Raw genomic sequence first — 12,621 nt, 5'->3', positions numbered from 1 at the left:
CTATGGAATGTCTTTTATATCATGCACTTTTTATTTTTTTTGGCTTGAACTCGATTTCGGGAACAGAGAACAGTCGTTACCAAGACCCAAGCTGCATGACCAGACCGTGTAATTGGCTATCGTGACCATGTTTAATTGTTAGGAATACCCAGTTTAATCGTTTTGATAAGATGAATCTGTGGCAGGTTTTATCATTTTAACATTCGGCAATGGTTTATATTTAGGATGTGTGATAAAATTAGCAGATAAGTTTGTTGAAAGTTGAGTCAGTAGGTGAAAGCTAGCTAGCTAGCTAGAAGGTTTAAGTTTGTTAAATTTGAAGTATTTGATAAAATTAGCTTTTTAGACTAACTAATTAGAGTAAAATGGCATAAAAGGACATTTAATTATTTAACTATCGTTTATTGTTGTAAATGTTTTATATTTTATTTTTATTTCAACTAATTTGTTATCTTAAAGATTAAGATAATATTTTTACTTTTATATTTTTAATTATTTCATTTTAAAAAGGAATGATATTTGATTATTTGTTAAATTACCCTTAAGAGTATAGGGATCTAGTATTTTCCAAAGCAATGAACGTTATAACATTTATTTCGTTTTTCGTCTTTTGTGATCGATTCTTTTATAGTTTCAACAACAAAACAATATCTTATTTAATTAAATGGACTTCTATATTTTGAAATTTTCAGATGTTTACTTCTTGATTTTGAATTGAAATTTTAAAATATTAAGTTTATAGTATAAAATTTAACGAATCAATCGATAAATTATTTGATATTTCTTAACAAATTTGTTTATAGAATTTTGGATAAATCTAATATTTGTAAGTATATTAAGTTTATTTTCATTTTTATTTTAAAAAGTATAGCATTCGTTAAAAGTGAGAATGATCAATGTGAAGCTTTAACTTATTTTTAAATTATATGAAATTTTATAGACTTGATTTACTTGACAAAAACTCTTAATTTAATGGTTATATTAACAAAATTAAATGTCTAAAAAATTTATAAAATAATAAATTTAATAAAATATATGAACCATCGTGATTAAGATATTAAAGGTATGTGATAATTTTAAATTTTAAATTTTAAATTAATTCATGTAACTAATTAATTTTTAATTTTAATAATCTGTACTGTTATATAAATTTGATATTTTTCTATTTATATAAAAAATATTCTCATGAATTATATAAGGGGTTTTTACATAAATAAAGTAAAATAAATATTATATTATGTGTATGTTCAGAATTAAATAAATTTATGTAAATCTATTAATTTGAATTATATAAAAGTTAATTTTAATTGACTTTTATACAAATAAGAAATCGATTTTTTATTCACTACACTGTTGCCCGTTGTTTATTACCTCGATTTAAATTGATTTTAATATTACCTACTATTGTGTTTATAATCAAAGAAGTTGATTATAGTTGATTTTATTACTGAATAAATGTATTAGTTGATTATTTATAATTGACTTTTAGTCTTACAGAGCTACAATGTTGAAGTTGAGAAACATTTCCTGGATCCGTGATCTTAGCTGTCCAATTTCTTCCAAGGATGCAAATAGATAGAAGGTTCTCTTGTAAATTAGAACCTGTACAACTTAAAATCTTTAAAGAGTACAAGAGTTATCTGGAAAAAAGGAACTAAATTGGAATAAAAGGGGTACAAAGAAAAGTCTCTCATGTTGGGATCAAAGAAAATTAAAGTAAATTTAATTATAATGGTGCAATAGAAAGTAATAAAGTTGAATTAAATTGACTTCTATAATAGACACCATAAGCGTAAAAATATAATGAATAAAAATTAATTTTTTATTTATACAAAAGTTGATATATATCTCAAATTAAGATATTTATGTAAATTTATTTAAAGTATATACATAATATATTATTTGTTTTATTTTATTTTTGTAAGAACTCTAGCTATTATATTTTGAACATTTTCATAGTTTATATTTTATTATGTGTGTGAAATACAAAAATATTTTAGATATAACTTTAGAATTTAGAAGGAAGACATCAAAACTATAAAAAACACACTTTATTTATTATTTTCAAAGTTCAATTTTATAACCTATGTTCATGTTACATATTTTAGAGATCTGTAGAAAATAACGTTATGCCTTTAATCGCTTATGAGTGTTACATATATCACAACTTTACACCTAAGTTTATCCTATAATTATTAAATGTGAGAAGTTGATTTTATTTTTTTTCAAAAAATTAGTACAACCATTAATATTAAAAGTTATATTTATTTTACATACAATTTTTTGGGTAATTTTTATTGTATTTTAACCTATGATATTGATACTTTTCATCTATATTCATCCTTCTTCTTTTTTTCTTCATTTTTTAACATTACCATAATTGGAAATCACTATCGTCAATCATTGTCTACATTTGCATTTTTTGTTGGCAACTTCACCATTGCCATTTAACACTTCTTTGGCACTCAAAACTTAGATCATTTTTCATGCAAATCTCTCTAATTCTCTTCGAGACCCATTCATTCCAACCTCATCCACATCAATTTTTCCAACAACAAACTCAAAAGAGTAGTACTTACTTCCACCTACTTCCATTATGATGCTTAATAGCCTCAAACTGTTGAATCTCCTTTTGTTTATGTTCTAATTCTTCAAGTTGTGGAATTTGAAACTTGTGTGGGATTAAAGCCAACAATTAGTTGCACTTTTGGAAAGATAGGTAGACTTTTTGTTTAATTTGTCGGATGTTATTGGATAACTTAGTGGCAGATACGAAAAAAGATTTTTCATCTTCTTGTTCCTTTTGGGGAAGTGTTGTTATATATTTAGAAAATGTTAAATCTTGTGGAAAAAGTCCAAGTGCCTTATAGAAGTGATGAAGGTGAGTGAGAACAAAGACAAAGGGAACCGAGTAAAAAGGTGAAAGTGAAGTAAATATTGAACAACAACGGCGATAAATAAAAGAATTTAAGAATCAGAGAGACTAAAGATAAACGAAGTATTCAATATGGAATGTATTGTGTATATATAGATATGCAACAAAAACATACCCATTAAAAAAGTAAAAAATAAAATAGGATACGAATAATATACAGATTGGATATGTTTTGTTTATTTTTTTCTTCAACTTCCAATATTCTAATTTTCCAGATTGGATGCGTTTCTTTCCTAATTTCGTTTATCGGATATACTGATTTCATTTTCTAATTGCATAATGCTCTTAGCTTCTCACTCATTTCACTTGGCTAGTTGGATTGCGTTATCTGCGTTTTGCGTCCTTTTGCATGGCTCCATGCAAAGAGTTTTGCAAACTGCAGGTAAGACCTCGACACCTTGCTTTCTTATATTGCTTGCAAAGTTGTGTTGCACACTCGTTTTTTCCTATATTAATTGAGTTTGCATGTCAGTTTAGCTTTGCTTTGTCAATTGCGTGTCATTTTAGTTTTGCTATTAGCTTTTTACCTTTCACCCAATATATTATAAACTTAATATTATATATATTATATTTCTGGAGAATGAAGATCAGGGTTTCAAGTGGTATGTTGTAGACTTAGTGTTATTATATTATATTTTTTAATTTTTATAATCTTAATATAGATTTATGAAAAAATAAATATCCAATATTAATATTAATAACATATTATATATATTATAATTATGTTCAGTTTTGGTTTTGTTCGATTTTAAATTTTTATAATATTAATATAAATTTATATTGCATAAGTATTAATATTAATAAATATTTAAATTCTGAAATTTTTAATATTAATTTTAGCTTTTAAATTTTTAAATTTTATAATATTATTATAAATTTATGTTGCATAAATATTATTTAATATATATTTTAATTATATCCTATTTTGAATTTTTAAGATATTAGTCTAGATTTATGTTGAATAAACTATCAATATTAATATATATTTTAACTATGTTCCATTATGATTTTTTTAAAATTAATTTTTTTAATTTTATAATATTGATATATATTTGTGTTGCATAATTATTAATATACATTTTATTTAGGTTTTGTTTTCAATATTTTTTAACTTTTATTTTTAAAATTTTTATAATATTAATATAACTTGTGATTTTATTATTTATTGATGGACTGTGTAACACTCTCTTTTTATTTTTCGGTAATTTATATTTTGTTTAATATTAAGTAGTATTAGAATGCATTTAGAAGAGAGTATATAAGATTTTTAGAAGGAGTTTGGTGTAGGAGATCTCGCTCAAGTGAGATTGAGCGTGCATGAATACAATGTTGTGGGGCTATCTCGTTCAAGCGAGATAAGATAAATTTAGTTCAAGTATCACCTCGTCCAGGTGAGAGTGATCTTGCTCAGGCAAGATGGGTTGCTCAAGCGAGGATCCACTAGAGGAAGATTGTGCTCTTGGGACGCCATCTCGCTCAAGCGAGCATATTAGAAATAGTGGACGAGACCACTGTCTGCATATCTCACTCAGGCAAAATACACGTCGCTTAAGTGAGATATCCGTTAAGCGAGAGCACGCGGGGTGGAGGGGTATTTAAGAGATTTTCAGCATGAAAATTTCATTTCATTCTAAACTCACGTACTCCTCTCAATTTTCTCTGAATTCTCTCTTCATTTTCCCTAAATAAAAGCCTCAGAAACTCCGATTTCTCTTCAAATCCAAGTTTGGATGTTAAATCTAAATGGCTCCAAGTAAGTTTCTTCGGATTAAATTTAATTTTCTCTGATTGTTTTTCATGTTTTTATTTCTTATGGATATTTCTCGGTATTCAGGATAACTTATATAGTTGACCCTTGATCCTTTTCAACATCTCTTTGTGAACTCATCTTCGAGGTAAGGATGACTCTGTTTTATTGTTATATTACAATATGTATTTTGTGCTCATAGAGCACTGTTGCATGAACATTTTATGAGAATATGTAGTTGAGATATCTATTGTGTGAATAATGAATAAAAAGATGTTTGTTTGATTGTTGAGATTGATTAGTTGTTTAGACTAAATGATTGGTATATGCATTATATGATGAGTACTTAATGTGAAATATAATTAAACTTGTTGAGTGATTATTATGTGATTTTATGGAATATGTAGTCTGGATGAAATAATATGATAAAGTATGATCTTGACCTGAATGATTTAATAGTTGTAATTACATTAACAAGGATATGAGTGGAATGAATTGAAGTGGAATTAGTCTGGAAGTACTTTACTAAGCATGATTTTATGAATGGGAAAAAGAATAACTCTGAGAATGACTTAAGAGTCGAATATGAATTGGATCTAGTATGAATAGTTATAGAGATACACTAGAGGTATAGAGTTTAGAGACGATAAAAATCTGGGTGAAACGTAGGGTGGTGAATGACATTCGCGTATGTGTACACACTCTTTCTGAGAGCGAATGCGTCACATGGCCTCACACTCGTTTAATGACTAGACTTCTGACTATATCTTTGATAAGGGGTTCGATTATTGTACATGTTGTATCTGTGTACATGAGTAACCGACGACTATTTACCTAGTTGAGTAACACCTCAAGAAATGTTGGAAGTATCGATATCTATGATCACAGTGCACTGAGAGTGTGTATTGAAATGAGAGAACGGATAATGGAGAATGAATTGTGAGTGATGTGTGTGTGCGAATATGTTTGCAATGTGAATTAAGTGTGAAAACGAATATGTTGCATTTATACTATAAATTATGATTTTGTGATATAATGTTTGGAAAAAGATAGAATAAACACTCATCCTTACTAATATTTTCAGGAAATCAATATGACGGAGCCTTAAGGAAGAGTTAGATTAATAGATAGATCAGTACATAATAGGTTAAATTATGTATTTTATGAATATCAAAGACTACGTTACTTTAAATTTGTTGTTCTTGTGGAAAATAAACCTAGGACTTTTGTTATGTTAGAAATGGATTTCTTTTGTAGTATTTCATTTGATTTTCCTAGGAATAGAATATATCAGACTATATATATATATATATATATATATATATATAGGTATTGTTAGGACTCCAGCAGCCCTCACCTATTTGTTTACCTGTCACAACCATGACCACCTCAAAAGACTGTCTAGATGGACCTTTGAGCGCGTTACTAGTATAGAGGTCACAACTGATTCAGGTGATCGTTACCTTGGATCAGATAATGATTTAGATTTGAAGGATTTGACTAAGATAGAAAGCTGGCACAAGGTTGATGAATAGGACTGATTTTTAGTGTTGGGTTATGTTTGAGACTGCTCTAGGACTTAAATTTGTTTATGGAATGTAAATATTATTTTAAATCCTATATATTGTGACAAATAATATGTAAATTATTATACTTGATATAAGGAATGCATGTTCAGTTTCTTAAATTAGAAATTTGACTATATTTCATTACAGCCTTTGAAAGTATTGTTGTTCCATTAATATTGCACGTATATGAAAATTTTTTTCAATCAACCCATTTATAGAGTGACATTTATTAACTTGTTATAATGAAATTAATAAATCATGCTTTGTGATATTTGTTATTAATTATTGTCATTGTCGTACCATTTATATTATACTTTATGGAAATTTTATATAAATAATTATATCTTAAAGAAATTTCCATTGATTCATCCTAATAAATCCATTTATACGCAAAGTTCGTATTTTATCTCAAATTATTAGTAATGAAATACACATTGTACGAATTTAAAATTTTAGGGTATTATAAACTGACATCAATCAAGCATTGGGTGTCGAAGTAGAACAAACAATTTAGCTATATCTTTGTCTTTTAAATATACATTTGAAAAAGTTGAAGGTGATTATTCTCTTTAAGTTGATGTAAGTGTATTGCAAAATAAGAAAGAGAGAGGAGGAAATGTAAGTTGACACTGTAATTATTATGAAAAACTTACAAAAGTTTATACTTTAGAGTAAGATATCATTTGTTGAGAGAAAAATGAAATGAGATTGTTGCTTGTTCAAAAGTGTTAAATTAATATCTTGCAAAGATGACACAACTTGATAAAGAGGTTAGTGAAAAATTAAAGTCCTATGCAAGTTCTTTTACCCATTAAAATTACAAGTTTAAATCCATCAATTGATAAGAGCAAAAAAGAAGAGACATTGGAGAACCCCTAGAAAAAGGCATTTTGATAATGAAGTTAGGGAGCATTTAACATGTGAAATAGCTAGGCTATTTTATTCAGGCAGTTTGTCATTCAATTCAATGTTGCTAAAAGTCCTTATTTTGTTTTACTTATGCTACAAATACTCTATCTCAAGTTTTCTTCCACCAAGTTAGAGTGTTATAAGAACCACATTATTCCAAAAAGAAAATGTCAACATATTATGGTTGCTCCAATCAAATAAAAGATACTTGCCTAGAAGAAAGGTGTGAGTATAGTTACTAATGATTGGACTATTCTACAAAGAAAGTCATTAATTAATTTCATGGCAGCTTTGAATTCAAGATTGATGTTTTTGAAGGTTGTTGATGGGTCTAGAGAATATAAGAACAAGCATTATGTTTCCAATATAATTTTGTCATCCATTAATGAGGTTGGACCATGAAATGTTGTCCAAATAACTACAGATAATGTGTTGGTCATCTTGTATAGTGCTCACATTAGACCTTGCACTCAAAAATATTTGTGCTCCAAAAATTATATCAAGTAGCAACGAGGTTGTTTACGGTGTCATTAGATTTCTACTATTGTTGATGATCTGCCTTTATTATTTAAAAATTTCTTTATGAACCATTTAATTAGGCTAGTGATGTATAATTAGTTTGTGCATTTGAAGTTACTAACTAGGGGTGGGTAACAAGTGGGTTAGGTCGGTTTCAGGTTCAAAATCTCATAACCAATTAAATTAAGTATATAAATATTTTAGGCAGAAAGTAATTATAAATTTATTGGATTGATTCGGGTGTCGGATAAAGAAAAAAGCGGTTTGGTCGGGTGGATTTTTACGGTTTGTATATTTTTATTATTTCAATACTTAAAGGTGGTTTTCATAACTTTTTCGGTTATACTTGCTGAGCTAGAAACTGCCATTGCATACAAATGGCTTAACCAAATAAAGCACCCAAGACTTGGCAAGGAATGGGATCGTGATTCTGAACAAACAAGATGGACAAGCTAAGACAAGTGGTAGAACCTATTACAAAGATAGATGGTTCAAACAAGTGCTAACAGGAATGAAGAATGAGATAAGAAAAATGGTGAGAAAAAAACTTTGAAATGAGAAACCCCAAAGAAGAAGAGGAACGACACAAACAAAAGAGAAAAAAATACAAAAAGTGAAACAATAGAATCCTAAAATTTGGTAGCAAATCGTGTAAAAGGTATAAGTTGAATTAGGCCTGGGTATAATAGTTAACAACAAATAATATAAGTCGGTCGGGTCGGATACACAATTTTAAACCCGCACCCGACCAATTATACCTGCAGATATCCGAACTTTTGACTCATTAAATTTTAATTTTGAACTAACTCATCCGAGATATAAAAACTCTACTTCGGTTTTCATGGATTAGGTCGGTTGTCAATTTGTTGCACACCCCTATTACTAACTATTGTTAAAATTGGATTTGCCTCAATTGTTGTTGTGATGTTAAAGAGAATAAGAAACATTAAGCATGATCTTCAATCCATGGTAATTAATGAACAATGATTTTACTACAGAGAGCATGATGTCCATAAAGCTACATTTGTAAAAGAAACAATTATAAATAACTTTTGGTTAAGCCTCATATAATTTATGAAAAATGAAACTCTATGATTAAGTAAGTCAAGGTAGCAATATACATACCTAAAGAAAAGAAATTGACTCAACATTAATTTTTTTATGAAGTGGTATACTAAATCTTAATTGATAGATAGACTAAAAGTTACACACCACTTTATTATTTGACTCATTCACTAAATCTAAAAGTAAATTTAATCAATTGAGAAGGTCTAATTTATTTCATTTTTTATTTCAAATTTCATTCAATTAACCTTATGATTCATGTATTTCTATAATATGTATTATTGTAAACAATGATTTGAAGAAGTTCTAAATTGAATTTCTCCACGCAAGGACAATGATATTTGTATAGAAAGAAAAAAATCTTTGAGAAATTACTTTACAAATTCAAAGGAGAAGCTAGAAGCCATTGTAAAGTTTGTTAAATTCTAAAGTGTCACGGAAGAACTTAGTCAACTTGATTCCTTGCCATCAAAGGAATAGTAAATCACGTATGGAATTGTAATTCCTAAACTTCAATCCATCACCTTGAAGTTCCTTTCACAATTATATTCTTCTTGTTGTTATAAAAGAAATTGGAATGCATATTCTTTTATCTACTTTTTGAAAAAAAAAAGGCTAAATCCAAAGAGAACTAAATATTTAGTCTTTATTCATACAAATATTCTTCTTCTTTCAAGAAAATATAAAAATAATATAAAGTTTTAAAAAATAAAATATTAGTGAAAAAAATGAGATTCATTTTAAGGAACTAAAATCCTTAAAATTGTTATTCTTTCTTTTAATAAACTAGATTTATAATTATTCTTTTTACCAACAACGGCCAAAAAATAATAAGATTGAGATTATCATAGTTTAATTTAATATTTAATATTTTATCGTCCAACATTTTATTATCATTCATAACAATTTCAAATTTGTTTAAGTTATGCATTATAAATGAATTTATGATTTTATTATTTATATAATATTTTATCTCATATATATAATTTTTAAAAAAATTATATTTTAATTTTTTAAAATTAACATATGTTATACCTGTGTCAATGCAACTTAAACCAATATTTTGTGACTATATGTTGACAATATATAATTCAAAAGATAAATGATAATTAGAAATAAAAATAGAAGACTAATGTAATATCTTTAAAATATAAAGAATTAAAATATTTAATATTTATTAATTTAATATTAAAGTGTTTTGTCTTGTTTATTATATTTTTAAAAATTAAATTATAAATGTTAAAAAATTTATTGCAAAAAATAATTCCTAATAATTATTATTAGATGAACTCAACAAAGTGAAAATTCAAAATTATATATATAAATAAAAAGATAAAACAATGAAATATTTGAACAACTATTTTTTATAGTTCTTTTTGTAGAAATTATAGAAATATAAATTTATTTTATAAAATTATAAAATATTTTTTTTTTTAAATATCACCATTAGTAACTTTTGGCCAAAAATTGTCAACAATGACCTTTGATTATTTTTTTATACTTTTTTAATATTTAGTTATTATTTTAAAGATTGTTATTGATATTTTTTAAAAAAAATATCATTAACATTTCCGACACTATCATTTTTTCAATTTTATTTCTGAATTTTTTATTACATCAAAAGTTTTCGTTAGCAATTTTTAAATTTTATATTTCTGCAATTTAAAAAAAACACCATGTTTTAAAATATATATATATATATATATTTATATATAGATATATATATATATATAATTACTAAAAGTGATATATAAAAAAAATAATCCTATTTGAGGGTGCATTACAAAAACCAAAAAGGAAGAAGAGTGAGAAATTTGAGCTGAGCGAAGCAGGAGAGGGAAGGGATAAAGAAGAACAAGGCGGTTTGGAGTATGATTTCCACTATGCATCTTCAACCATTAGCCATTTCTTCTTCTTCCTCTTTCACCCATATTTCTTTGCTGCCTTCATTCCCTTCCTTATGCTTCTCGCAAAGCCACTCAAACTTAAGCACAAGCACAACCATATGCAAACGTTTCTTATCTCCTTCTGTAAACGGAAAGTTCGCAACTTTACCATTTTCATCCACTAAGCGCCTCACTACAAGAGCCGCTGAGTACAAATTTCCTGACCCAATTCCCGAATTTGCAGATTCCGTGAGTTGTCTCTACCATTTTTGGGTTCTATCAGTTTATTAAATCAAAATTAACTTTATTTATTTATTTTCCGTCGGTTTCAGGAGACGGAAAAATTCAAAAGCCACCTTCTCAAGAAGCTTTCAAAGAGAGATATTTATGGAGAATCAGTTGAAGAAGTTGTAGGAGTTTGCACGGAGGTTGGTTTCCTGCTTCATGCTCCCTATCATTTTGCTAATTTGGTTGCCCACAATTTTGTTTCTTTTGTTTATGGATTTTACTCTTTGTTGAGTTATAAATTGTTTCCATTTAAGTTTTATTTGGTAATGTCTTAATATCTGTCTTGGAAAAGAATTCATATTTGAGGGGTCTCCTTTCTATGACTAAGCTATAATACGAACGCACTATGTGACAGAGATAGGGAGTGGGAATAAGTTTGATGATTAATTGGTCATAACAGTATGATTGCTCAGCTTGCTAAACTCTCTTTAAAAGCATTCCGTGTCACCCTGCTTTGCATATGTTTGCCTTTATTGGAGAAGTTAATCATGAATCACTCCTCCAGGGATGTGTTTGCAGGTTTAGTTTGTGGTTTTCTCTGAAATTTTACAGTGATGAGTGATTAGAACTATAGCCTTCAGGTTGATCTCAGCATGTGAATTTGGAAGAGTTCGGTGTATGTTAGAAAAATCTATGATAGATTTCTTCCAATGAAACAGCTGCTAAGGCTTTATATCTAATATTATGAGATGGAGGATAGGATAGAGTTTATTGTGTTCTAGTTTAGTTAGCAAAATTTGCAGCTTGCACGTATTTCATCCATTTGCTTTATCAGATTGTAAAACTCTGCATACTCTAGTTGAAATCTTGCATAAAAGTCTTTGAATCTTGGAAGTTGACTGACTATGTGAGAATTTTGTACAATCAGGAAAAGAGGATAGGGAAGATGAAGTTTTATTTACTCACTTTAGTCATTGAAAGGGTTCTTTTAGAATTTATCTTTCAACTTTTATTGTCTTGCAAAACATGTCAATTCTGTGATTATACATTTGATTGAACAGATATTTAGCACTTTCTTACATTCCGAGTATGGAGGTCCTGGTACACTCTTAGTTCTTCCTTTCGTTGACATGGCTGATACCCTAAATGAACGGGGGTTACCTGGTGGGCCACAAGCTGCGCGTGCTGCTATCAAGTGGGCCCAAGATCATGTTGACAAGGATTGGAAAGAATGGACTGCTGGTGATAGCAACTCATAGTCCTCTAATAACTCTGATACTTATGGTGTAATAGCTAAATTTTAGCAGTTTTGATATTGCCTTCTAAGATGGACTATAAAAGACGTAGATAGTTATGTTTAGAATGATTGTTAGGATAATTATACAGAGAAACGTAGTCATTTGTAAGCAAATGGAGCTTTAGGCATTTGGTAAGGCTTTTAACTAGTATTTTCTGTTTTACATAAAATCCATTTCCATATTTTATCATATTTTCTTTCAAAATAAGTTTTTATACCCACTGCTGTGATATTTCTAGTGCATTAGTATTTACAGCTAAAACATAAGAAGGCATATGCCGGTTAATCACGTCAAGTTAATATAACATCTAGCATATAGGTACATAGATATTTAAAGAACTTGATGGCGTTTGGTACATCTAAGGGAGTTTCCAAATCATTATCTAGTAATATAATTTTTGAGAAGTACTCTCTAATATTTGTAATTATTAGTTAGAATTTATGAAAATTCCTATCTTTGAAAGGTT

The 12,621-nt window shown here is 27.9% G+C and overlaps 1 protein-coding gene across 1 annotated transcript; it reads left to right on the top strand.

Moving 5' to 3' along the window:
• Positions 1–10,520: 10,520 nt before the first annotated feature.
• On the top strand, positions 10,521–12,620 carry LOC113857961 (protein PLASTID REDOX INSENSITIVE 2, chloroplastic-like). Its single transcript, XM_027490317.1, has 3 exons — positions 10,521–10,878; positions 10,962–11,057; positions 11,919–12,620. The coding sequence occupies exons 1-3, from the start codon at positions 10,615–10,617 to the stop codon at positions 12,114–12,116; spliced, it is 558 nt and encodes a 185-aa protein (XP_027346118.1). The 5' UTR covers positions 10,521–10,614; the 3' UTR covers positions 12,117–12,620.
• The last annotated feature ends 1 nt before the right edge of the window (position 12,621 follows it).

Source organism: Abrus precatorius, unplaced genomic scaffold, assembly GCF_003935025.1.
Source record: "Abrus precatorius isolate BTA unplaced genomic scaffold, Abrus_2018 Scaffold2, whole genome shotgun sequence".
Lineage (NCBI taxonomy): Eukaryota > Viridiplantae > Streptophyta > Magnoliopsida > Fabales > Fabaceae > Abrus > Abrus precatorius.
The sequence above is the reverse complement of the archived record's forward strand: the minus strand, read 5'-3'. Positions and strand labels throughout refer to the sequence as shown.

Bases quoted from the DNA above. Each gene is read 5' to 3' on its own strand.
- LOC113857961 (XM_027490317.1), top strand. From the start codon at position 10,615: ATGATTTCCACTATGCATCTTCAACCATTAGCCATTTCTTCTTCTTCC. The intron at 10,879-10,961 runs GTGAGTTGTCTC...CGTCGGTTTCAG, and splicing joins TTCCCGAATTTGCAGATTCC to GAGACGGAAAAATTCAAAAG. The intron at 11,058-11,918 runs GTTGGTTTCCTG...TTGATTGAACAG, and splicing joins TTGTAGGAGTTTGCACGGAG to ATATTTAGCACTTTCTTACA.